Raw genomic sequence first — 27,895 nt, 5'->3', positions numbered from 1 at the left:
CTGAAACAAATCCGCCTTGCTGGAAAAGGCACTTTCCGACCCATACTTTCCTTTGGTTTCAGCTAAACAGGGAGATGCCTTCCCTTCTCCGACGGGTAACACTGTCTCAAGAATGACAACAGCAAGGAAGTAAGAGCAGATCCCCGGGCCTGAGTAGAATGAGAGCACAGACAGGTTACAGGGGCCCAAGCAGGAGCCGGCTTCTCCTTGACGGAGAACATGATCCAAACTTGTTCTGCTGTCAGACTTAGCCCTGAGGCCGGGGGCTGGGGAGGGGAGCGGTGGGAGTGGGAGGGTGGCAGTTTCTTGGCCTGAGAGGAATGTGGTCTTGCCACAAAATCTACCTAGCGTCTGGCTGTTCATTCTAACAAGGATCTCACTTGTGGGTTAGCCCCAGAGCAACACTGGAGAAGCAACTGGAAAGACAAAACAGGAGAGCAGGAACAGTCCCGAGACCCAGAGCTTGGGTGGTCCTGTTCCCCGGACGGAGGAACGACCAGAAGTTGGGCTGATCATTTAACCTCTGTGGGTCAGAAGATGTGATACCCAACGTCCTTTCCTCAGCTTCCATTCTGTGACTGAGTGATTTCCTGGTTTCGGTCTCGAATAACTTCTCTGGACAGAAGCCTGGAAAATCAGTCTATTTATGTCTTGGCACCAGTGACCCAGGGGTCACATATGCCATGCATGTGTTTCCCCTTTCACTTTTATACCTCTGAGTATCTACTTTCACTGGGTAAAAGAGGATCTGCATGAGGGATCAGACTCTCCACTCCTTAGACTTTTTCTTTTTGCCTAAACTTTTCAAACCCACAATGTGAGGCTCTGGTCCAGGTAAATGGGATAGATTTTATTTTTTTTAAATTGTCTCTGATGGATCATCTGCAAATGCTTCTTTACCTAAATACCTTCAATGACTTTTAATTTAACACTCATCCCATTACTTCTAGATGGAGAAAAACAGTTTCTCAAGAAATGCCTGTTGACATTTGACATCTGAAAGGAATTTTGCAGTGGGTCTCAGTCGCAAGGAAAACAGCACCTACTCAAATGCCTTCCCCCGGTTCTCACTGCAAAATGAAATGCTTCAAGAAAGATCGGATTATCTGTTTTCCTGGATTGGACAAGATTAGTAAGGCACTGAATTTTCAAGAGGAAGGCCAAGGGCTGATATTATCAAGGTTGAAAAAAAATAGACCTACCTTATTACTTAGCTTGAGAAAACAGATGAAATCGTTTAGAAACCTGCCGGCAAAGTTTGGCCCTCCTTCAGGGAGGGAGGATTGCTATAGATCTGGGAGGAAGGAGCTGGCCAGCAGGAGCTCCCCCACCCAACCCATGACAACATCGGGATGAGCTGGGGAGGGGGAGTGATCGGCAGGGTCTAGGTGGCAGAGGGAAGCCAGACTTGGGAAAGAGGGAACCTTGGGAAATAGGGAACAACAGGAGGAACAGAAAGACCTGAGGAAGTACCACATGGAGCATCTGCAAGGCAGTCAGCCTCCTGGAAAAAGCTATTCACAGCCTCGTGCTTCTTAGTGAATTACAACTGGAATGACTGACAAGCCGAGCTGGACACTGACAAGAAATTCACCCCATTTGTTTGAAATTCACACCTGTGCAAGATGGAGATTTTTGACGATCTTGCTTTAAACCTAAGAAACTTTATACCTACCACTTTTCGGGGCTTCTGGAAACGGTACCGTCACTTTCTCCCATTGGTTGTACAACCCTATTAAAAATAACTTAAGGGCCCCCCTGTCGGTGAGTCTGATGTCATGCCAAGTGCTTACTCTAGACAGGGATTCTCACACTAACCTTCAGAGGCATATACTACTATTATCTTTGTCTTTAATATAAACTGAGGCTCAGGTGGGGGTTTAGATCTTTGACCTACTACATGAAGTACTCTAGATATTTTAGGAAAGGGCCATTTTGGTACCACAAAGGAAGGAAGAGAGTCAAATACAAATTCAGCTCACAGCGGATCAAGAAAACTCTGGACTAGCTTTGAGGGCAACAGAATCATCTCTCTGTAGGTTACTGAGCAGGCTAAAGTCCTCATCAGCTAAGAAGACCTTCCAAGTTATTTTCCAATCCTGGATTCCAGGAGGCTGTATTTGTGCTAGGACATGATTTTCTTACAGAAGCCAATATTTTAAAACACAAAATAAAACAAAAAGGTTTCTGTGGGGAAATATCTCAGGGGTAACCAGGTCAGGCCGTGGGAGACCGGACTCCTTTGCTTAGAATATGTAACATCCTAGTCAACCCCATCACACCTTAGCCCTGTGACCCACTCCTGGAATCTTCTTGTGGCTTCCTCACCACTGTCCAAGCCTTTGCTTCTGCCATTCCCAACTTGTGGAATAACCTGCTCCATTCCAATGCAAATCCCACACCCAAGGTCAAGTTTCAAAACTACGTCCCACACAAAACCTTTTCCACTAACCCCAACCATAAAGATCTTACCTGTTCTCTGCAAATCTTCCAACCCGCTCGTCTTCTGACCCTATTATCTAGCACTCAATTAAACTTTACTTTATACACTTTTCTGGCTGCTTTATGAAAACTGCCCTCCCAGCAAGTTTATGAGATTTTTTTTGTCTTCCCTGCTTCAAAAATGGGGCAGAGAGTAGTCCTTAATTCAGGCTTATCGGTCACCAGGCAACCAACTACTGGCAAAGTAACTGCTGTCACTGTGTCATTACCTGACAGGTGATTCAGCTGAGAATGATGTGGAGTTTGCTGGTATCAATAGATACAGCCAGAGTATTAAAAAATAATAATAATAATAAGCCTAACTTCATTGAGGCTCCATTTCTTAAGCGAGAGAGCAACGGTCCTGAGAGTTTTAAATGAGAAAGGTGAAGGAGAAAAAAACAGAGAGAGGACATAATATCGCACAAAAGTGGCCGTGCTGGCCCCAGAGGCTGACAGTCCAACCTCAGCCTGTCCCCCACAATGGGAGTCTTGTGGTCACCCTCCCCTGCCGCCCTGCCTCATGGTCTGAATGGACACTCCTGCCTACGGCTGCCATGCCCTTTGAGCAGTTCCAGCTCGCCCTGGACAGCTGTGACATTTTGGTGGTGGGGGAGGTTACTCCTCTGTAAAGAGTGTATCTGTTGGGAATGCAGTTTTTGGAAGAAAGACGCCATTTAAAGAGAACACTATTCCTTTGACGGCCCCGCAGAATGGGGCACATGAATGAGAAAATAGCACATCGAGTCCAAGCTGGTCTCCGGCCCGGCAGGGGGGAGGCTCTGAGGGGCAGCCCCTCTGTTTTAGGTGGTCCCCTTATTTTGCCGTGACCACCTAATTCCACCACTTCAACAGGAATACACCGGCTGTAACATAGTTGGAATGCGGGGAAGGACGTGAAGTGAGGCATTGGTTTATTGGGAGAAGACATGCTTTCCAAATGACTCTTCGAATAACACATTGGGAATGGAAAACTTTTGGTATTGTAAGTTGTGAGTATGAAGACTGTTTTAATAATGAGCCAACATTCTGCATAGGAGAACTAACCTCTTGGCTTACAGTCTAACAGATGCATATAGGTAGTGATCTACCCAGAAAATACTGTCCTAGCCCCTGCCATAGTTGAGTCAAAGGCCTGGAGTATAGAGTCAGGGGAAATAAAGGCTACTTCCTATTCAGAACCACCATGGCTTCTGAACTAGAAATGACTCCAAGCAGGGTAGTTTTTCTTTCTTTCCTTTTCCTTTTTAAAAAAGATTTGTTTCTTTGGGGCATCTGGGTGGCTCAGTGGGTTAAAGCCTCTGCCTTTGGCTCAGGTCATGATCCCAGGGTCCTGAGATTGAGCCCCGGATCAGGCTTTCTGCTCAGTGCAGAGCCTGCTTTCCCCTCTCTCTCTCTGCCTCCCTCTCTGCCTACTTGTGATCTCTGTCAAATAAATAAATAAAATCTTAAAAAAAAAAAAGATTTGTTTCTTTGAGAGAGAGAGAGAGAGAGAGGGAGAGAGAGCACATTTGGGCAGGGCAGAGGGAGAAGGAGAAAGAATCTGAAGCAGACTCCACACTGAGCACAGAGCCCAACGCCGGGCTCCACCTCAAGACCCTGAGATCACGATCTGAGCTGAAACCAAGAGTCAGATGCTTAACCAACTATGCCACCAGGCAGCCCCAACTCTAGGCAGTTTTTTTCAAGTAAGAGATCTATAAAGGAAGAGGCTCCCAGGCTTTTCCAAGAGTTTGGACCTATATCTTGAGTCTGCCCAGGATCAGGCTGTTTCAGGGGAAGAAAGTCCACCCGGCCACCTTTTGTTTGGGGTTTTTCTTGTTATATTGTATAGATTACTGAAGTAAGATGATTTCTTTCAAATCATCTAATTTTGCTTCTCTTCAAACAAGATACTTTTGGGGATATACAATCAATGTGAAATATTTCAATCCATCTTCTCTCGGCCTTTAGGGAGGTTAACTACTATTAAAGTGGAAAATGCCTGTCATTAAACAGAAAATGGGCTGTTTTTTTAATTTGCTAACTGTAAAACTAAGAATATGACTCATTATCAAGAATGAGTATATTTTTAAAGGGAGGCTTTACTGCTCTAAAACAAACCAACACCCTTTTCTTCTGTTTCAGGAGTCTTCTGCTTCATGTCACCAATAAAGCTTTTTTTCCCCAAAGGGTTAAAAACTTAGAACAAGAGAGATTAAATAGTTGGTTTAGGAGGTTTAGGCATTATACCATCTAGTCTCTTCACTTATTCCTTTAACTTCAATCAGGAATAAAATCCATTCATCGAAGGGCAGGGTTTCCCCCAAACTCAAAGAACAAAACGGCCGGAGGGCAGCACTGGTGAGAGATAAAATGTAGATGTGTGCCTGACTGTAGAGCCCTCAGGATTTGTTCTTATAATTTATCTGCTGGGCCTGAGTAAGCCCTGTGTGCCTCTATTATGTGGCAAGTGTCATGGACCAAGCATGACACCAACACTGTTGCTTTTGCAAAGTATAATGAGAAAGAGCTGAGCTTAACAGTACATGCAAAGGGCCTGTGACCCTAGTAGTCAAACTGAGTCATGGAATGGAACTGATCAGGGAACTTAAGAAATGCTTATCACTAAGTCTGGCAAAAGACAAATAAGAACAGAATTACTAATTGTCCCAGAAAAGCAATTCTACCACTATAATATCTAATTAATTACAGAAACTTCTAATTTAAAATTAAGAGCATATATGGACTCTACCAGTAAAGTTCCCATGCTAGTAGCAAAACTCAATATTTCATCTTATGATAATTAGTAAAAATTCTTCAGAGATGATAACATCTATGCAAATGAAAAGTGAAATTAAATTCCATGTTGAGAGACTCAGCATTTGCCTGGATCACAAAAAAACTTTGCTCCTGGAGACCAGTAAATGTGTTACCATGTGAGGAAATTATTTTGGTTTATTCTCCTTTGCAACTCCTTCATAGGACTTGAGCACCATGGGGAAGAATTACATCCTCTCAGCTCCTCTGAGAAAACCCATTTTATTCTTCCTCAAAAGACAAATCCCAGAATGAAACTGGACCATTATCTCACACCACATATAAAAATTAATTCAAAATGGATTAGGGGTTTAAACGTCATACCAAAAACCCTTTAAATATTTAGAAGAAATTATAGGCAGTAAGTTCCTTGACATTTGTTTTAGCAGTATTTGTTTGGACCAGTCTCCTCAGGTTAACAAAAGCTAAAATTGAAAAAAAAAAAAAAAAACCAGGATTACATCAAACTGAAAAGCTTTTGTACAACAAAGGAAACCATCAGCAAATGAAAAGGCAACCTACTGAATGGGAGAAGATACTTGTAAGTCATACATCTGATATGGAATTAATATCTGAAATATACAAATAATTTATACAACTTAATATAAAAAAACTAATTTAAAAATGGTCAGAAGGGGGGCGCCTGGGTGGCTCAGTGGGTTAATGCCTCTGCTTTCGGCTCGGGTCATGATCCCAGGGTCCTGGGATCGAGCCCCGCATCGGGCTCTCTGCTCCGCAGGGAGCCTGCTTCCTCCTCTCTCTGTCTGCCTCTCTGCCTACTTGTGATCTTTGTCTGTTGAATAAATAAAATCTCTTAAAAAAAAAAATGGTCAGAGGACTTGAATAGATACTTTCCCACAGAAGACATACAGATGGCCAACAGGCACAAGAAAAGATGTTCAACGTCACTCATCATCAGGGAAATGCAAATCAAAATCACAATGAGCTATCACTTTACTCCTGTCAGATTGGCTGCTATTGAAAAGACAGAAAATAAGAATTGGCAAGGATATAGAGAAAAGGGAATCTTTGTGCACTGTTGATGAAAATGCAAATGGTGCAGCCACTGTGGAAAACAGGATAAAGGGTCCTCAAAAAATTAAAAATAGAACTACCTTATGATCTAACAATTCCACTTCTGGATATTTATCTGAAGAAAATGAGACACCAATTCAAAGAGATATATGCATCCCTATGCTCATTGCAGTATTATTTATAAAAGCCAAGATACGGGACAATGGACAGCTAAGTGTCCACTGATAGATGAATAGATAAATAAGATGTGGTATATATGTATAACGGAATATTACTTAGCCATGAAAAAGGAGATTTTGCCATTTGAGACAACATAGATGGACGTAGAGGGTGTAATGCTAAGTGAAATAGGTCAAGCAGAGAGAGACAAATAATGTATGTGGAATCCAAAAAACAAAACAAGTGAAAAACAAAACATACTCATAGATAATGGAAACGAACTGTTTGATACCAGAGTGGGGCGGGGTTTGGGGGGCAGACAAAATAATTTCAGGAGATAAAGAGATACAAGCTACCAGGTATAAAATAAGTAAGTCATGGGGATATAATGTACAGATAGGAAATACAGTCAATGATTGTAATAACTTTGGATGGGGGTGGATGGTAACTGGGCTTATTGTGGGGATTGGTTGTAATGTGTAAAGATATCGAATCACTATGATGTACACCTGAAATTAATAGGATATGATATGTCAATTGTGCTACAATTAGAAAAAAAGATAAGAGACAAGAAGGTGTCTCCAGGTATAAGCAAAATAAGACCCAGTCCACTGGTGAGTTTAGCTAGCTGGGTCTTCTAACTCAGCCTTGGAAACAGAAGACAAGTTCCCTTGGGGGTCAAACCTTCCTAGGCTCTGGGGGTAAAATTGTGACAGTGTCCTCCATCCTTTGTAATTCCAACCCAAATGCTATCAATGAAAACTGCAGAAATCAGCGTCTGGTGAGGACGAACGAGGTTGTGCAGAATCCAGCTTGCATCCTAAAAGCTGGGCTGTGTCTGTGGCCGTGAAAGTTTGGGTCTGAGCCGCAAAACCAGCATGAGCCCTTCCGGGGAGAGACCTAAGAAAGGGTCATCTTTCTGACTCTGACAAGCCAAACCAGCAAACAGAATAGAAGATTGAGTTTTCTCTCCTGTAATTGTTGAATCACCCAACATTTTTCAGCTTGGCTATTCAATAGTTGCTTCCAATTGTTCTGAATTTAAGGGGCTAAGCTAAGAACACCTTTTATCGCTTTTAGTGTTTGGGGGGCTTTTTGTTTGTTTGTTTTTAAGCTAATAAGACAGATACCCTTTTATACATATTGTAAAGGATGGAAAGCCAGGTTCCTAGGGTACCAGTCATTTTCACAGTGCATTAACAGGTCTGATGGGAAACAAATAAGGGGTGGAGAAAGGTATTTTAGAGATTTATTTATTTTTCTATAACACTAGATACCAAGAATGTGAAGACCAAAAAAAAAATTTCTCTTATTCATAAGTGATAATATAATTTCTATTATACCACACCAACTGGGTTTGAATTGTGTCTCCTACAGCCCCCCAAATTCATATGCTGAAGTCCTAACTCCTATGTACCTCAGAATGGGACCTTCCTTGGTATAGTATCATTGCAGGTATAATGGGTTAGGATTACCTGCGGCCATAGCGGAGTGGAGTGGGCCCCTAATCCAGGATGTCTGGTGTCCTTATAAAAAGGGGAGACTTGGACACAGACACGTACGCAGATGGAATGCCACGTGAAGAAGAAGGCACAGATCAGGGGAAGCCTTCTACAAGCCAAGGAATACCAGAGAGTGCTAGCAAACCACCAAAAACTAGCAGAGAGACGTGGAACAGAGTCTCCCTCACAGCCAACAGAAGGAACCAACCCTGCCAATACCTTGAATTTGGACATCTGGCCAGCACAACTATGAGACAATTAATTTCTGTGTTTAAGCCACTCCGTTAGCTTTGTTATGGCAGCCTTAGCAAAATAATATACCCACAGAGAGAGCAATGGTGGCTATCAAGACCTACTTATTTTTTTTTAAAAGATTTTATTTATTTGACAGACGGAGATCACAAGTAGGCAGAGAAGCAGGCAGAGAGAGAGGAGGAAGCAGACTCCCTGCTGAGCAGAGAGCCCGATGCTGGGCTCTCGATCCCAGGACCCTGAGATCATGACCTGAGCCGAAGGCAGAGGCTTTAACCCACTGAGCCACCCAGGCGCCCCAAGACCTACTTATTTTTAAAAACAGATTCTTTCACAGTGGAATTAGCCCCAAAAGGAAAAGTGTGTTCTTACTCTTAGTTCCTGGGCAACAGAATTTGGCTTCTTTATGCTGATCTCAATGCTACTGTTGCCTTGTTTGAGCTCCACCAGGGACCCATGCACTCTGGCCACACCTTCAAACATCTGGGATTTGGTTAAGGAGGGGGCAGGGGCCACCGCGGGACATTCTTTCTCCTTCTCCGTCTTGTCACCATGAACTGTTTCTGCATTCATGCTGACTTTCCCATCTACCTATAGGAAACACAAGGAACAAAAAACACTTGCTATTTCCCAGCAGAAGACTATAACAATGAAAGAACACATTTAGAGTCACAGTAAGACATTACCATTTATTAATCATAGTCCAGCACAAAATAAGGTCTCTAGTATGCTTCCATCGGTTCTAGAAATGAAGGCTCTATGGGCCTCTTTAAAAGGTCATCTGTCTTCTCAGGCCCCTTCATTTTGGAGTAAATTTCGCGTCCGCCTTACTCGGGGTGTGCTCTTACTTTAGAGTATATCCTCAGACACTTATAATGCACTCTATGTTAATTAATTGATTTTAAATAAAATTTTAAAAAATAAAGTGTAGGAAACCAAGGAGTCTTAAGCATAAATACACACCACAAACCTGGGTTGTAGCACTTCATTTAAATTATGAAGGCTATGCCAGAATTTTGAGTTTTGTTTGTTTGTTTGTTTGTTTCTGGTTAGCCTACAAATTAGGTGGAACCCACCTAGGTCAGGAATCTTCTACAGCTTATCCTGTGGTAAGAGGGCAATGGGCACAATTTTGCAAGCTAACATGAGGGCCCCTGGCCGGATGCTATGCTAAATCACAGTAAATTCCTATTTCCAGTTCATTTTCCAACCCCAATTTTCTCAAGAACAAAGGGCCATACACATTAAAATATTTTTGCTTTGTCCCCATGTCTAGGGAAGGTGGTAAAAACAGGAAAGGAGGAGCAGACGGGGTGGTTAGTTAGTCTGGCTTATTGAACGGCATCTAGAACTTTCTGTCTTTAAGCCTGAGGTCATGGATAGAGAGGTTATGGGAGGAAGCTCTGCCCTCAGACAGCCTCAGGTTCAATCCTGGCTCTACCATTTAAAAACCACATAATCTTGAACAAGTGTCTTCTCCTCTGTGTTCAGAGTCCCCGTCTACCACGTCTATAATAACTGCATTTCCCTGCCAGTGCCACTGAGGGGATTTTTATGGATTAACATATGCGCAGAGTTTAGAAGAATATCTGGCACATTTTACGTATATAAATATTAGCTATTATTTTTACGAGACTTTCTAAAATCCTTCAAAAGGAATCATGGAAGGCCAGATATTAGTTACAGCTTATGTACCTCAAGCCAGTGGCTTGCATAATTTATTGTCTGTGAGCCATGAGAAGAAACTTAAACCACAACTAAGCACGCCCAAGTAAATATAGCTGAATAGGAGTTTTTGTAAAACAGTATTTACTTTTATTATGTGTGATGTACCAGACTTTTTTTTTTCCCCCTCGTATTTTACTTTATTTTAAAAAATACTGATACCAAGCCACTAAACCTATATAACCGCATAACCCGGCAATAGGTAGCAAATCTCACTTTGAAAAACATGGCCTTAGGGGCACCTGGGTGGCTCAGTGGGTTAAGTATCTACCTTCAGCTCAGGTCACGATCCCAGGCTCCTGGGATCGAGCCCCACGTTAGGCTTTCTGCTCAGCGAGGAGCCTGCTTCTCCCTCTCCCCACTGCTTGTGCTCTCTCACTCTCTTTCTAATAAATAAATAAAATCTTTTTTTTAAAAAGAGGGAGAAGAACACTGCCCTATACTATTTCATTTTATTTTTCTTTACTCCTAATTCTGTCCTGGGAAACTAAGTCTGTATTCTCTGTCTCCCTCACCCCACTGTCCTACTCACAAGAAAACACATACACACACACACACACGCACACACACACCCTCTTAGCTTCTGTCCTGGCATTATCTAGTAACAACTTTCCACATACTATCTTTGACCATGACGGGGTTCACCTGCTCAGTGTCAGGGCTGTGATTAGGACTGATAAGCCATCAAGCCTGTAATGAGTCAAGGGCTCATTAGTGGTCAAGAGTGAACCCCAGCTTTAAGATCTCTACTCGGTTCTTCTCCATGAATGCTCTTGTGGGGGACTTAAACATTATTTTTGCCACAACGGTGAGAGACAGGGTTTCCTCAGGGCCAAAGTCTTGCCATCAAGTCATTTGTCATAACTCTTCTGTTTAAAAGATCACCTCGCACTATTTATATAAAGGAGAGGAAGTGGACATCTGGATTATCTGATCAGAGGCCTCAGATACCAAGTTAAGTAAATGTATTCCTTACCCCCATTGTGGGCCACCTCAACATCAAACCTTCCTTCATGAAATATCACAGAAGGTTCTGGAAAGGTCATGGGTCCTGGGTGAAAGAGAGCTGGTGCCGTACTAGGCAGGATAGTGAGCATGTCTGGGGACATGCTTATCTGTGTGTGAGCCCACATGATGAGTAGCTCATTTTCTCAGGAAAATGCATGTATATATTCAATAAGAACTATGCCCTGGGCACCGATGCCAGACTCCCAGGACAAAGTTGTGGCAACAAAGATACAGCCCCAGTCCTTCAAGGGACACACATCTCAACTCAACACAGATGAGACATCCAGGATTCCCTTCTTTTGTTCTATCGAAGCCTAAGGAACAGACTTTCAAGATCCATTCCGAGTTACTTAGTCAGAAAGTGTATATACAGTTTGGTTCCCTCTGAAATTCAGTAGGAAGATACATGAAATCACATTGCTCAACTAGTTAGCCAAGCAAACTTTCTTTATAGTCATGTGCCCCTGTCTCCTGCTGATGAATTCCACCTCTGTCTTCTATTAAGAACCCATGTGGGACGCCTGGGTGGCTCAGTTGGCTAAGCAGCTGCCTTCGGCTCAGGTCATGATCCCAGCGTCTTGGGATCGAGTCCCACATCAGGCTCCTTGCTTGACAGCAAGCCTGCTTCTCCCTCTGCCTGCCACTCTGTCTGCCTGTGCTCACTCTCGCTTCTCTCTCTATGACAAATAAATAAATAAAATCTTAAAAAAAAAAAAAAAAGAACCCATGTGATGTGCAGGGACAATGAAAACTGATTTTTCTTTGTAGTCTGAAGAGCTTAAGTCAAAGAACGAGCGTTTCCTCGTGATGTGAGGGAAAATACCGGAAATGGGGGCAGTGAAAAGACGTTTGGTGGTCATAGGTTCTTTGGTTCTGGAACATTACTTTACATAGTCATTGGTAGAAAACAACCTAGTTTCTTTCCCCTTTAAAAATATTTGTAAAACCCTGTCTCATCTGAGAATCAAATACATCCCATGCTCCTATGTATTCCTTGTATTGTCTCTTTTCTTTTGCAATTGTAGCATCTTTCTGGATATGATGTCAAATTTTTTAAAAAGAAGAGGTAGCTGCATATACTTCTACTTAAACCAAAGGCAATAACAATTTGGTTTGGAGGAATTCACTATACCTCCACAGGGCTGGAGATCCCCAAGGTTTTACTGAATTAAGGGTTGGGGACCACTACTCTAGAGAGACACGCCATTACATTGAACTGGGAAACACACCTGGCTCCTTTAACTATTTGCAAAGCAAATCTCCTGAGACATAAACTTCACAATCATCAACGGTAATACATATCGTTTCTGTTTGATCAACAGAATTGCATCTTCTTGGGGGCAAGATGCTTCTTTCTGCTAATTACCAGGGGTTCACTTTTGGTTCTCCTCTTAAGGAATGCATCCTACCTTAAAGGTCTTCAGAACCTCTTGCGAGTTTTTGGGCTGGGAATAAGGCTTGGGTGTCAGCATAGGCACAGCTTTGGGGGTGACAGTTTTGCTTGGAGACCCGCTGCCTGCTGGCGTGCTGGTGTCCAGAACGCTGGTCCGAGCAATGGTGGTCTCCACGGTGGCAGTGAACTTGGGTGGGGGCAGTGACTGTCGCCGCAGGTACTTCATGGGGCTGGGGTCATTCAGGAAGGGGGTTAAATTTGGCTCTGTGGAATGGCTTCTTTCCAGAATTTTTGGCATCTCCAAGCGTTCAAGAACAGCCTCGCTGATGGTGAACCGCTCAATGTATTGTTGAAGGATCCCCTCTGCCTCTTCCTGGGACCGTGCGTTCTTATAGGCTTCATGCAACTCCCTCTCTCGCCGCTCTCTAAAGGATGGGTGAGGGAGAGGGAAGCAAGCACAGAGGCAACCGTCACAAAAATTGCAAAGAAGACCTTGGGAGCAGCCAAGGCTGAGCCAAAGGGGGAGCCCAGGGAGTGTGTGATATTGGCATCAGAGTCTTTGTGATAACCAACGATTTTTAGAAAGAGCACATCTAGATACCATTGCACACGGACAACAACAACAACAACAACAGAAAGGACTCACTTTTCTTGAACAATTTCTCTGTAGGTTTTGATGCTTTTCCTTCGTTCACTTGTTCCGTCCTCTCCAGCCAGTAACTTCTCCATTTTCTTTCTTTCTTCCTCTTTCTTGATTAAGTCCTGAGAAGCACTTCTTCTACGGCTCTTCCAGCGAGCCAGGTCCTAGGGTGCAGGGGGCAAAGGGTCAACAGAACGTACTTCCACAGGCCTGCACACAACTCCATTTCTACTCTGCAGAGTGGAGTGGGCACTGACTATGGGCCCACCATGATGTGAGGCCATATCTACTCAATCCAGGGTAAGTCTGGTGGGAACAGGGATGCCTCAGAGGCAGGAAGCATTCCCATAGAACCACAGTATCCAGAGCGGGCCGGCACCCCCATTTAAAATGGTAATAGGAGCCATGCCATCACATCTCATATCAGCTGCTAAATTTTAAAGTATTGCTTCACAGGGCACCGTAAGAAGCTTCGTTTCTTCCAGTGTGTGACCTGCATATTGTGAACGGACTTGTTGACAAGAGAATGGGAGGAATCAACTGCAGACCGACACAATTCCCTCAGGGAAGGAAAAAAAGGCAGAAATAATGATTTCTGGGACGCTGGAGTCAGGTGGGTGGGATCAAAGCTGTAAGAGAGGATCTCGGTGCCACCTGTTCCCATGCTTTGGGATCTCAGGCATGTTTGTCAGCCTCTCTACACCTCAGTTTCCTGATCCCTATATGAGGATGACAATGACAGGTCCTTTTCCCAGCCTATGGCGAGGGTTAAATGACATACTGCCTACAAGGTGCCAGCTCAATAAATGGTAGACCTGATTCTTACTACATTTCATGGACTTTAACTTTTCTGACTGATGGTGCAGTCGAACCTGCAAGGGCAACCTCAGAGAGCTCAGGGAGGACCACACGGAAGAATCCATGCTCCTTCCCGTTATCCCCATCTCCCGGCTGTTCTCGGCGCTGGCTCTTCCCTAGTTCTCATCCTGGCTCCCTCCCTCACTAGCTGTGAGACTTTGGACAAGTTACTCAGCTGTTCTGGGACTCATCTGTGGAACTGAGGACGGTACTAGATGCTAGCTCACTGAGTCACTAAGGAAACGGAAGAAAGCCTACACGCAAGGCAGTAAGAACAGTGTCTGTGACTGGTACGCTTTTGACGTTGGCGCCTACCAGTTGCCATCAGCAGCAGACACATTTCCATTTCAACAGAGCATCTCGGAAGACAGTGCATCTTTAATTCTACATCCCATGCCAGGCGCCTCCCACCTGCACCCCACCCCCTCCCTTTATGGCCAAACTTCTAGTAAGGGGGACTTGCGCAGTACCTGTCTGCGTCCTTCACTCTTCACCTTCCATGCTGTCATTTACCTTCCTTGAATTCCCACACCTGTGTCCCTGTTCGAAATCCCCCAGGGGCTCCCTCCCCCTGCCTGGCTTTCAAGTCCAAGTCTACCCGCCCCACCTGACTTCCTGTTGGGGGGGGGGGCTCTAGCCCACACAGCCTCCCGCCCGAGGCCCATGGCCTTGGCCGGCACTCACATCTTGCCATTTGTCGTCCTCTTCCCGCAGCTGGTTATTTATCAGCTGTAGCTGCTCCTGGCGGGCCCTGCTGTGCGGCTGCACCGTGGCCTCCTCCTCACACCGCATGTCAAACATACTCGTGCTCCTGAGTGTGGAGAGAGAAGAGACAAAAATGGACCGGTGCCGGGGTGTGCTCTGCGCGTTCTGCCGCGCGGGGGCGCTACCGCGCTGACCAAACGGCCCCTTTCCCTCCGCAGCTCAAGGCAGCGGCGCGATGCGGCGTGCTGCGAAGCCCCAGGCGGCAGCCGGCATGCTGGCACCCCCGCCTCTTCTCCTTGTGCCCCCAAAGCCAAAAGGGGACCATCTTTGCTTTCAGCGGTGGCTGCAGCAAGTCAATGAAAATTTTTTAAAGATTTTATTTATTTATTTGAAGAGAGAGCGAGAGACACAAGCAGGCAGAGCAGCAGGGGTAGAGGGAGAAGCAGGCTCCCCACTGAGCAGGGAGCGATGCGGGGCTCGATTCCCGGACTCTGGGATCATCACCTGAGCCAAAGGCAGTCGCTTCACCACCTGAGCCACCCAGGCGCCCCAAGTCAATGTAATTTTATACGTAGGTGCCAAAACGTGTTTACATAAGAGCTAGAAAAAGGTATTTGGAGCTCTGGGCTCTTCTCGTTTGGAAATGTATTAGGAAGCAAAATGCAGAGAATTAAAATGTATAACATGGAGAGAATTTATGGGCAAGGAGGGTGGCATTCCGTGAAGCAAAACTTCATTACGGTAAATGCTTGTGCAACGAGCTGTCTGTCCTACGTGCTTTCTCTATGAAAGCAGTTTCTCCACTTTCAAAAAAATCATCCAGCCTCAAGTCTAAGACACCCAACTTCTCATACTGAAGTTTCTGAATTGTGGATGCATCCAAGAACTATGCATTAGCGATTCATATGTTTGCTGTGGTTATTTCTCTTTCCTGTAAAAATGCCCATAAATTGGAAGTGCAGTTGATAGCATCTCGGAATCAAGAAAAAAAAGGTATTTTATCGCAAGATTAAGGAATAAAATATATAAATCAGTCTATACGTTGCATCTTAATATTCTCACAAGCATTTTACCTCATTTTTGCCAGGATACTTCTGAGTTTACTCTTTTACAAGAAAAAGCTTAGGGAAAGTAATTTTTTTAAAGCCATTAGGCTGTACATATTACTGATATGGTCTATAGGATCTTATTAAATGTTGGGCGAGACCATAGGGCCTCTTCTGTGGTGCTTACACAGACCTTTGTTACAGCAAAAGCTGAAGCAGCAAGATGAAGACAGAAATAAAAACCAAAACAAAATCCTCAAAGAAATGAGCTCTGGGACCAAGGGGGTTACACAGTCCAAAAGCAAGAAATGGAGGTTCACTGTTAAACTCTAAGAACAGAAGACTATGAGAGTCCATTTTTGAAGCCAGCTCAACACAAAGAGAAAGAGAAGCCATGCACTTAGACACCACTTAATCCTAGACATCATCGATGATGTCCCAAACAGTTCTCCCCATGGGAAAACAATGGACAGCAGCAGCGTTCCTGGACGCCAGTGGGGTCCTGAGCAGACAGCCTCTCTGGAATGGGAAGACAGATTCCCAGTGCAAGGGCTGCCCGCCTTCATTCCGATGCATTCAAAACGAACTGAATGGCTCTGTTGGGTGCCTCTTCCTTCTCTCTAGGGGTTGGACTATTTAAGTCTGACCTAAGAGAGCTAAAACTGAAGACTGTACTTGCAATCCGTCTTACCCAAGAGTATTCGAATACTCTGACTGCATAGCAGGACCTTTCCCTTAGGCCTGTTTGGCACAAATATGACAGACCACCACGGGGAACTGCCCCTCCGTACCCAGTGGATAGTGTTGACTATGGCAGCTATGTCTTCTAGAAAGATAAACTGCGGTCCTCCAAAGGGGCAGGGGGCTGTGATTTTTCATTTATTTTAGATATTTATTAAGGTTGTTTAAGAAAGATTTGGGAATTTGCAGCGGTACACAGAAAAGCCTAACCTCATGGTTTTTTGTTTGTTTGTTTGTTTTTAAAACATCACGGATGAAAATTCGCTTAAGTAGGCTTTCCAGAAAGAGACCGAAATTCATTCCATTCCTGGAGCCAGGTCTTATTCTGGAACCCCAGGAAAAAATGGCGGCCTTCTCCAAGATTTGGGATCTGGTTATGTCACTCGGAAAAGAATGGGAGCAAGGCCTTGAGAACTGCCGCCTTCTGTCCTGGGGTCCTATCTCTGTTGCCACCATGAAGTTCTCATGACCCCAGCCCAAAGGTGGCCAAAAGCAGGTTAGTGAAATAAACAAAAGAAACTCGGGTTTGCCCTCTCATATACCAGGAAGTACTATTTTTCCCCAGAGTGGTTTTGTTTTGTTTTAAAGAAATTCCAGCAACCTGACCCAAAAAGAACTGAACTATGAGTTATGTCTTTATGCCATTTCAAAAAAAGGAACCAAGCAAGTTGAAAATTGATAATACAAGACAGAAAATGGGCTGAGTCACCATTCAGAAAATGTCCCTTACTTCAGAGGTTGGACTCAGCCTCCAAAATGAAGAAGTGTGTGTTGGGGGGAGGGGGGGGTTGCAGGGTGTGTGCAGGGTGGGGGATCCTGGAGGAGCCCAGGCTCCAGATTATTAATGTGGGTTCCTCTCAGCATTTGCTCTCAGCCCATGCCTTGTGCTGTTGGGATGAGGGTCCCGGCTGCCACCCCCAGAGTCTCCCATGAAGGTGAGGTGGCACTTTTGAGGGCCAGGATGAAATCACCTCCAGGGAAGCCTGGAAACTGTTTCGGGGCCAGGTTGGAGGTGAGGGAATTAGGAATAAAACAGCCTCCAGCTCTCACGGCGCACAGGCTCCGTCGGCGGGCAGAGCCTTGGGATGGGAGGAACGTGCACGTGAAGAAAAGGGCCAGAAGGTGAAACTGTATCTACGGAAACATTTTTGGCTTGCTGGGAGGCGGAAATCTCTGTTTGCCTGTGTGGTAGGTCTGCCCCCGACCTGCATTTTCCTGAAAGGGCACATCTTTTTTTGATTGGACTGTATTTTAAGAACGTGCCAGTTCTGAATAAACAGAGCCTGGTGCCAATAATTGCCCTTAAAGATTTTGGAAAAGGGAGAGGGTGGGGGGAATGCATGAAACATATAACGAATATCTATTTGAAAACTAAGGTCCCAGTATAAACTTTGCATTTTGCACCCGACACGGCTTCACGTAGGTTGCGTCCACTCCCGAGAAGGAAATTCGGCAGTTTGCATACTCCCAGGTCAGACCTCTGGGAAAGAAGTTCCTTTTTTTTTTTTTTTTTAAGATTTTATTTATTTGACAGAGAGAGATCACAAGCGGGCAGAGAGGCAAGCAGAGAGAGAGAGAGAGAGAGAGAGGAGGAAGCAGGCTCCCCGCAGAGGGGAAATCCCGATGCGGGACTCAATCCCAGGACCCCGAGATCATGACCTGAGCCGAAGGCAGAGGCTCAACCACTGAGCCACCCAGGCACCCCAAGAAGTTCCTTTTACTCTTCTTAGTCCATGAGGTCACGTTTTGTAAATTTGGGGCAGAGAAGGGAGTCCCCACCTCCACTGCCCTGAAAAAAAATCATTCACTTTTCCCGTGGGTGAGGTTTCATATTCAAGGTACAGGCAAGATTCAAACGCTCCTTCCCATGGCTTCCTTTCTTCCACTTATTGGGATTTCCCAGAGATCCATGCTAGGCCAACTGCCCGGGGGCCTTGCACTGATGAAGAATAAATCCATCCCATCCAAATGTTTTTGTGAACCAAATCAAAGTAGCGTTTTGCCTATCATCTTAGATAATCTTCCTTTCAGTGCATGTTAAATATCACCAGTGCAGATTTTCAATGTCATAACCGGGGCTCAATTTTACAGACTACTTAACTCCATGCAGTCTGCCAAGCTCAGGGGGAATTTGGTTTTGAGACATGGCTGTGCTGCACATCAGGACACAAAGCCATCAGAGATGGCACACTGGAAACATATCCTGACACCCGAGGCAGCCCGCTTGGTGCTAGGACAAACCAAGCTGACATCTTGAACATAGACGTGGAAAAGGTACTGGAAGCTGGGGTTACTGAGGAAACTGAGAAATCTGGGGGCCCAGTCTCCTTGTCGTTGGTGGCAATGATTTTTGTGTTTTGCACCCTTATTTAAAGACTCCTCACTTGGTGACTGAAATGTCTTTGGCCAGTGTGTGCTCTTCTGATGGCCCCGTACTCCCACCAGCACACGGACTGGTCCTCCCAGAGACATCAGGCTCGGCAGGGCCACTGACAATGGAATTAGGTATTAATTAGGTTTCTCAAAGCACAGATTTACTCAACTTTGAGAAAACTAGTACTGTGCCAAGAAAACGTTTGCCTTGGATATCTGCTTCGGAGTGCTCTGCAGATGGGAAATCCATTTCTGAAACAGTTCATGTGGTCACAAATGGGAGAGTGTTGGCCCCTTCTCAAATTTGGACGTGAGGCGGAAGTAGGGAATGAACCTCTGAGAGGAGTGGAAACAAAGGAGCCAGCAGAGGAAGGCCAAGTCATGTTTGACATCCTGACTCCTTGCTATGCCGCAGAACTAGAGCGCAACCCCAATGTTCTGGTCTTGAGCATCCCACAGTTATATTATTCCAACCTAGGAGGAACTCGGGCTCCTGATTCTATAATTAGTGGTTCAGGATTTGTTTTCTTAGCTCAAAACAAAACAAAACAAAACAAAAAAACCAGGGCCATGAGAATGACTTGCCTCATTGTTAACTCCAAGCCCTAACATATCAAGAATTAAATGCAAAAACGCAGAATAATTCTGTGGTTCGGAAGGGGTACCAACATCCAGACCGTAAGACCAGCCTCCCCATGCCATGTCTATGAAAAGCAAATGTTAAGTTTAAGCAGCAGCTGTGTATTAGAATCATGCTTGAGTTACTCTTTCATTCATCTCTCCTGCACAGAACATATGTTCTGCATTCCAACTTCAAGTGCTTTTCCAAGGCTGCGTGAGTCAGTTAGCTGCTCAGTTCACTGTCGCATTAATTGCATTTCAATTAGTGGTAAGTATGGGAAACATGCAGTTTAAGCTAGTCATTAATGGATTCCTACAAACACAAGACAACTTACTCTACGTCATCAGACACAGGAGTTCTCGGACCGTATCTACAAGACCAAATACAAAATTAGAGGATGGGAAAGACAGAAGGTTAGCTCTGTAACCAAGCTGGCAATAAACATTACCGGCGACATATTTGCGTGTCAAACCTTTTTTGCCGATCGCGCTGGAAGAGAAGTGTCATGACACAATTAGCGGCATTTATTAACTTCTAGAAATGAAAGAACAGTCTTGACGTTGCCAAAGAATGCAAAATGTGTATTAAAACACAGAGGAGAGATGAAAATAATCCCCACGCTACCCACAAAAAAAGAGTCTGTTCAAAATAAAAATAAGAAGGCTTAGGTGCAACCCACAATGTTTAGAGAAGGTAGTTTAAGGTGGAGTGGGGGGAACCAAACTTGTAAATCATTCACAAACAGTTAAACCGTTCCTGCCTTTGTGTTCGCCAGTAACGGCTGTAATGGACACCCAACATAGAAGCACACACTTACTGGCCCTTTCCCTGATGTGTTAATGCATTTGCACAAATGACATCAAAGAGCGTTTCTGCAGTTTTCTGAAAGCAAACCAGAGCTCCAACCAGAACCCCAATCAGTGTCTTCCGCATGCGTTTGACAAAAACCACAATTCCTAGAAAACTGGCAGCCTTAATCAAAGCCAGACTTGGATAATATTCCATAACTTGAAAAACCAAAGTTTTCCTTTTTACAGTCTTTTATATCCTTCTGATTGTTTAGATCTACAAAGTTGTACCTTCTGCAGGACAGACACTTTAAGTTTTAATGCATTTGATAAAGCGAAGAAAAAGGTTAAATTAGAAAAAAGAAATTAGGACATTGAAAGGGCATATTTTAAAGCATTTTAAAAAGCAGCTTCCACAAATGACTATCTCTTCAGCAAAGGGAAATGTTAAGAGAAGGTTCTTACCTATGCCCTCAAATGCGGTTCACTTCTGCACTCCAATGGTGGACAAAGAATTATTTGAGCAAAGAAAAGAAGGTCCTGCTTTCAGTTTCCAGCAAATTAAATTTTGTGGTTTTCAGCAAAAATTACCTAGTCTCGTGTTCAGTTTCATAATAGTTCATGGGGAAAAGAGTCATTTCTAGAGATGTCTTCCTCTAATCTTGGGGAAAACACCCTGGAATGAATGGGTGCGCGCGCACCCCATCCCCCATGCACACACCCTTCTCTCTTACCTGCTCTTATCATTGTAGAACAGTCTGCATTTGTGCATTCATTAATACTTGTTTTCATTCACAGCAAAGACAACCACACCAGTGCAAGACCCAAAGTCTCTGTTGAAATGGCCCAAAGGTTTGCGGATATTTCTCTTCTGGCAGTTAAGACTCATTTTCTGTTTTTCCAGGCGATAGTTTCCGAAGGGACTAAAGTTTAACCCAATACACTCAATTTTCTAAAAACACTCCTACATTTGGAATCGATGACCAACGGATTCCTCCACAGCCAAGGGAGGGTGCATGAGCAGTTAGTTCTGAAGACTGGATCAACGTCTGCTGGTTCATAGGCCTACTGGAGTAGGCTTACTCAAATCCAGCATTTTCTAAATTATCTACGGAGACAGCAGAGAAGTTCTGCCTAGTTAACTGAGAAATAATGAACTGGTAGGATGTGTTTTGTGTCTCGATCTGAATATTTTTGTTCATGTGTTATTGAAGGAGACTGTACCTACAGAAGGGCACCGGCCACACACATACCCCTCGGTGAGTCTGCGCAACCCAGACACAGCCAGAGATCAGCGTCGAGTGTTCTGTACTATGTAAATAGTATGTATCCCTGCGAGTATGGCTCCTTAAGCCCATTTTGTTGATGAGATTCAGCGATATCTTGTTGTAGCAATGGAGGCTGTATCTGAATTTACACTGCTTCTAAGCAAAATACTTAACAGCCTTTCACTGACATCTCTGCCAACAAATGTAGATTCACGCTAAAGTGGAAGCGCCATGAGGGCAAGGAGCTCTTTTCTGGGTTCCCTGAACAGCGACCAGATGAGGTCCTCCATTAAGTATTTATTGAGCACTTACTGGATGCTCTGGAAATTGAAGAGAAAAGCACAGCTTAGTCTCTGAAGATAATGTTCATTTACCCTTTTACTACACACTCACGGATTTCAGGAATCACCTCCTAATTCATTAGATTTAAGAGGGCATCCATTTAAGCAGAACTGTCTTTGCAGTTAAGGAGAAGATAATTCGAGCTTGGGCTTCAAGTGAGTTTCTCCTCTGTTCTATGGGAAACTGAAAAGTAAAGGGAAGTTTTAAAAAAAATCACTAATAAAGAGATTTTAAAAAATAATACAAAGTAGGTGAGTCAATAGGTATAAAATTGGCCAGACAAATCACAGTTGGTGTAAGTATCCTACCAGAAAGGAAAAAAAAAAAAGGAAATGAAAAGGCAATGAATAAAGTTCAATTCTGAGGGTAAGGATGTTTAGAAAGATAAAGAGAATATTCTGTGCATCTATTTCATGTATGCAACTTTTGGCACTAATCAAGCATTTTGGGATCAGTAATTAGCTGATTCTGTACCTCCATATTGTGAACTGGCACTGCTTCTTTTGAAGTGAGAGGGAAAAAAATGTGTCTCTTGCTCTTTAAAATTATCCCCTAACACCCAGCCCTGTGTTTTACACATAGTAGTTACTCAATAGATAGTTGTGGAAAAGAAACATGAATTCCCAAGGCGTATGCCCCCTCAGTCACGCAACTGGGACACGTAGCACATGGGACCACATCTCCTGCTCAAACTAGCCATTCATTCCCATTTGGATCTAAAAAGGACTTTCTCTGAATCACAGAGGGACAGTTACAAGTGACAGGGAATTCATCAGACTGCCACTGTTTCCTCTAGTAACCGGTGCAGGCCACGTGCTGGAGGGGGACCATGGCCTTCAGCTCAGGTAGGGCTGGGTCTGAATATTGGATCTGTAATTACCAGCTGTGTGGACATGGGCCTCCATTCCCAATTGCAAAATGCAGATGAAAATTCTTCCTCTCAAAGGTCGTGCGAGGAATAAGTCAATGGGAAAACACCCAGAAAGGGTAGGCAGCCACGGGCCCCACTTCCTTCTTCCCTTTCATGCTCACTTGCTTTACAGCAGCCCAAGACACTGGGGCCATGCTGTGTCAGGGCATCTGGAAAGTGAGTGAGGGTGGTGGATGGGGCCGATCAGTCAGTCCCTCTGTCTCGAACCAGCCCTGACAGGCCCTGACCAGCCGGGATCCATGTGGGATCTGCTCACTGATTTCTCTGTCCATGGCCCTACCTATGAATTTCCAGAAGGTAAGCTAGAGGGAGCAGCCACCCTTTGAAAGGGCTAGAGAGCACTCTGTACTATATAAAACAACAAAAACACAGCTTGAAAAGTACCCTCGCCTCCTGAAACCAAAGTTACAACAAGGTTCTGCGACAGTGCTAGGAGCATTCGGAGGCTTACACGGCACAGATTAAATCCAGGTCCCAAAGATAGATGGGATCTTCATTTGAAAATTTGGGTGTCACTTAAGGTTTTCCCTGCTTCCCATCCTAGCCTCTGACTTGCTACTTTTAGGGTCCTTCATGAACCGGAACCCCACTGCTTCCTGTTTTCTAGTGGATCCTGTCATTATGCCCAACACCTCTCACTTTTATTCCACTTAGATCTGGCAGACCCTACTTTTAACAAAAATGTACCACTCTCATTAAGTGGCAACAGAGGCTTCAACATTTAGGACTTTTAACTACAAACTTCAGATTATTTCCTTACTTGTTCTTTTTTTTTTTAAGATTTTTTTTTTTTTTAATTTGAGAGAGAGAGAGAGACAGAGACAGAGATAGTGAGAGAGAACACATGAGCAGGGAGGAGAGGGAGAAGCAGGCTCCTCAGTGAGCCGGGAGCCCAACCTGCGGCTCCGTTCCAGGCCCCCAGGCTCATGACTTGAGCCCAAGGCAGAGGCTTAACCCACTGAGCCACCCAGACACCCCTCCTTATTTGCTCTTTTAAATCAAGTCACAGCATGGAATAGAAATCTTACTTCTAGAAAGCCCTGAGTGTTTGCTAATGTCGAAATGAAATGGAATTACAAATTGGTAAGTGGTATACGTCTTCTTTGGACCTGAAGACGTTCCTGGAATCAAAGTGAAATCAAGTAGCTCAGAAAGAAGTTCAAATCCTTTACCTGAGGGCTCCTATATGAGCTAGGAAGAAATAAGAGTTACCCATTTAGGGGGCCCACAAGATGAGTCAGAAAAAAAAAATTTGTTGAACCAGAAAATTCACAAATGCATCTTCTTTCCATACCTGCTTATAGGCAAAAAAGGAAAAAAAAAAGTTCTTGGCCAATTTTTATCATTCCATTTCTGCAAGCAATTGCAGGTAAGTGGTGCTGAGGTATCATAACGCGTTAATAACATACTCAAAGCATCTACGAAGGCTCAGACCAGAAAAACAAAACCACAAAGGCTCAGGAAAATCTTCTGACCTCTTATCCTTCAACGGCGGACCCCCGGCAGATTCCTCCACATCCTGCCGCTTTGCAAATGGAACTGGAAGGAACTGGTTTACGTTGGCTCCCACGCGTCTAAGACACATCCCGGTTCTTCTGACCATCATGTCATCTTTTTGTGAGTCATACAACTTTCCTGGGCCTTTCGGTCTGCTGCTGCTCCAGGCAGGAGCTGTCATCCTCTCTGAGCTCTCTTCTGTCCCCGAGGTGTTGCATTCGGAGGCCAGGGGACACACACTAGGGCAATATTCAGTCCAGCCAGTCAAAGGCCACTTATTGCTAAAGATGTTTTCAGTAGCATCCCCCAATGGCATCAACCCAAGACAGAAGAAGCCAACGTCCATGGAGGCAGCAGCACACAGAGCAACCGAGTACTAACACTGTGGGCCTCCATCATGCAACGGGTACTTACACCGGAACAGGTTTCCCTTTCCGGTTTTTCAGGATTCCTGAGAATGAAATCTGGCCAGCACCCAACCACATGCAAAGGCTCCCATCTCTACCCAGGGAGGGCACTGAGAGCAGGACTCTGACCCTGGGCTGGGTGCATTCTTCTAAGTGACTGAACTCTACACCACGTCAGTCATCAAGGGCATACTGTGGCTCGAAGCTGTTTTCTGGGAACACAACAGCCACACACAGCAGAGACAGCACACCCTGGAAGGCAGGCAAGTGCTCACAGTGGCTGGCCGCTCTCCTCTGATGGCTCAGCCTTTGGCGGCATCTCAGAATCTCTTTGAGCAACTCCTTCCTTCTCTTCCTTGCCATCCTGCGGCAGCTGTCTGCACGTCGCTGAAGCCAGAGAGGACAACTTTACTGCTAGGGAAGAATTCACACCCGAGGCCTTGACCCCACCTGTCATCCTGCACCTCCCGGGAAGGGAAGGAACGTGGCTCCTCACCTTCCTCCGCTCCTGGGTGCTCGCTCAAACCGCAGACGTGCTCCTCCTGGGTCTCCAGTATGGGACCCAGCCACGACACCCTTTTGCAACAGTCCCCTACGCCAGAATTCACTATTCTGTTGACAATCAAGCAGCATTGGTAGCAAGAGAGAAGAGGAAAAAGAATTATGAAAGGACACAACGAACGTTGTTGAGACTGAGAGAGTAAGAAGAGTTCAGCTGCTCTCATTCTGGAAGCTGGTTAGCAAGGATGACATACTCAGATGGAGAAAGCGAGCGCAGCACCTGCGGAAAGCCAAAGAAGGGCTGGCAAGAGCCTGTCCCCCCACAGGGCTGAGTGATGGCCCCCTCAGTAGTCAAGCACTCAACGATGCATTTCTTACTACCTCCTGACCCCCACCCCAGATCCCCATCAGCCTCTGAAACACCAACTGTATATCTGGTGTGCGCAGATCATTTCTATCTACAGTCTGCTATCCTCCATGCTGTCGGCCATAAGTACTGGATGAAAGACACCCGTCTGTGCATCATGGACCATTCACTGTTGCCTTTGGATTTCAAGGACAGAGCACAGAGGAGGACAACTTGAGCATTTCCCCTCACCATGGAGAGCGTTACTTTGCTCCCAACACACAGGTGGAATGGAGGTTCCCAGGACAGTCCAGTGGCTTATAAACTGCCCATACCTGCTTCCTGGAGGAGAGACCAGCCCACAGAACTGAACCCCCAGGAGAGGACCTGGGAATTCAAAGCTGGAAGGCCTCCAGTGAGGAGGGGAACGGCTGACAGGCCTGCAGGGGCTTCTCCCAGGTGATCCCTCACACATTCGGAGGGCGATTCAGCCAAGGAAACTCTTGACTCATAGGAACCCCAAGAGAGGAGTCTTTTTCCATTCACAATTCATCATACCTTTTTTTTTTTTTTTAAAGTAGGGGAGGGAAGAGACCTTTACTTTCTTTTTTCACTTCAATGTCCAAATTTGAACGAATGATATTAGTAACTATTTTTTCCTCCCTCCCCGAGATAGGAAAAGAGGGAGGTTGTAGATAAAACTGAATTCTATCAACATATCTGTAGAAGAAACGCTAGGGTATCATTAAAACATTCCGTCGAGTTCATTTCAGCATTTCCAACTAATAAAACAGGGCTGAATGCAGCCGAGAGGAAAAGGGTCCTTGGCCAAGGAAAAGGCCAATGCCTTACTGGCATTCCCCGGCGGTGATTCTGGGGACAACGGAATCGAAATGGACGCCTGCCGTTAACTTTCACACACGTGCTCCTCCCCAGAGCGACCTGCAGACGTTGCTCCTCTGCCAACCAGCCCAAGAGCCCGTTCCAACTATGGGATCGCCGGAGGTTTCTGAGAGGTGCTTCGACAGACCCTTGCAAAGCAGCAGCGGCTCCCAGGCAGGGCTTGGACACGGATGGAGGAAAATACCTGTGGTCATGCTGTGCAGTAAGCATTTGGTCTTTTCCTAAACTGGACGTGGCCGCGGAGGAAGGGGAGACAGAGTTAGTTTCGGTCTTGCTGCCACGACTGAGGACTCCTTCCACGTCCTCCCTAGGCCCAGCCCGGCCGATGCTGAGCCGCTTCCATTTCTGCTGATCTATCTCTGTCACGGGTCCAAAGTGCACAAACTTTTGCTGAGGGCTGGAAGCTTTCTTATAGGCCCTCGCTTTGCGGCTGGCAAAATCATCACGAATGGCAGTTTCTGCTTTAATTTCTGGTGCAGGCTCAGGGGCACAGATGGGCTCAACATCTCCATCCCTAGTCAGAACCAGAAATGAGTTCCAAAGATTTCTTAGGCAAGTGCAAATTACTAAGACCTTCCCTCCACCCCCCTTTGGAATACCAGATTTATGAAAAATACTAATATGGTTAGAATAGAATTGCTTTTCCATTCATCAAAGGAAGGAACGGTCATAGTCTTGCCTGGTAAATAAGGCTTTAAGCTTCTATGGTGCTCAAAATATCACTTCTAACATCATCAATGATGGCGTAAGAAAATCTTATGTATGGTGAAATAACGAAAATGGGTTAAAAATCACGTAAACAAGCCTATCGAAATTACCTTTCACAGTAGTTGGTTCAATTAAAGAGAATGTTTTCCATCCAGTGACTTGTCACTTTCGGTATTAATAATTTTCAACTCATACAGAATACACTATGTTTTAGGAGGTATTTTTTTCTCCAGCCATGAGAGTAAAAAAATGATAGAAGGATAAGCATTTGATTCCTTCAAAGTTTAACGAAACCGCTTGCAGGGGAAAATTCAGGAAAAGCATGACACACCTCGTCTTTACTGACACTTTCAGTCTCTCCCACGTCTCCAAGTCCGCTTCGGTGATATTGGAGACTGTGACAAATCTTGGAGCCTCTTGGTGAGGGCCGAGGAGGCCCTGAATTCTCCGCTGAGCCAGGTCATCCCTGTAAAGATCTGGCACCTTCCTCACTCCCTCTTCTGCCGGTTTGCTCTCCTGAGTCCGAGTAATACAGGCCACCACTGACTTCACCTCTTGGCCCTGGTTCCTGTTAGTTTTATCCAGGCCCCCACATCATTGGAAAAATCAGGTTCAAGGCAGGGGAGCAGACAAACAGAATGTCAAGCAAGGAATTTCAGAGGCTAAGGACAGAAGGAAATGATGAAGGCACCTTTCCCTTTCTCAAAAAATTCAGGATCACTGGGAGCCTTGATTCTTTGTGCCTATGCTACCCTTTCGACACTGTAATGAGATGGAGTTTTTTCCACCAGATGACAATCTCTAGTTTGGTTTAAGAAGAGAAGCCAGGGCTCGCTGAAAGACTGCTAAGAATGGTAATGAGATT

General features: G+C 44.9%; 1 protein-coding gene across 1 annotated transcript in view; it reads right to left on the bottom strand.

Annotated features, from left to right (window-relative positions):
• LIMCH1 (LIM and calponin homology domains 1) overlaps window positions 1-27,895 on the bottom strand; it is a 326,061-nt gene that overhangs the window by 42,603 nt on the left and 255,563 nt on the right. Inside the window, 10 exon segments of the mRNA XM_047719180.1 lie at window positions 8,601-8,819; window positions 12,371-12,779; window positions 13,001-13,158; window positions 14,537-14,663; window positions 19,674-19,709; window positions 24,144-24,404; window positions 24,848-24,959; window positions 25,069-25,184; window positions 26,507-26,836; window positions 27,362-27,598. Coding sequence (XP_047575136.1) covers window positions 8,601-8,819; window positions 12,371-12,779; window positions 13,001-13,158; window positions 14,537-14,663; window positions 19,674-19,709; window positions 24,144-24,404; window positions 24,848-24,959; window positions 25,069-25,184; window positions 26,507-26,836; window positions 27,362-27,598 — 2,005 coding nt within the window.

Source organism: Lutra lutra, chromosome 2, assembly GCF_902655055.1.
Source record: "Lutra lutra chromosome 2, mLutLut1.2, whole genome shotgun sequence".
NCBI lineage: Eukaryota > Metazoa > Chordata > Mammalia > Carnivora > Mustelidae > Lutra > Lutra lutra.
This window is presented reverse-complemented; position numbering and strand designations above follow the sequence as displayed.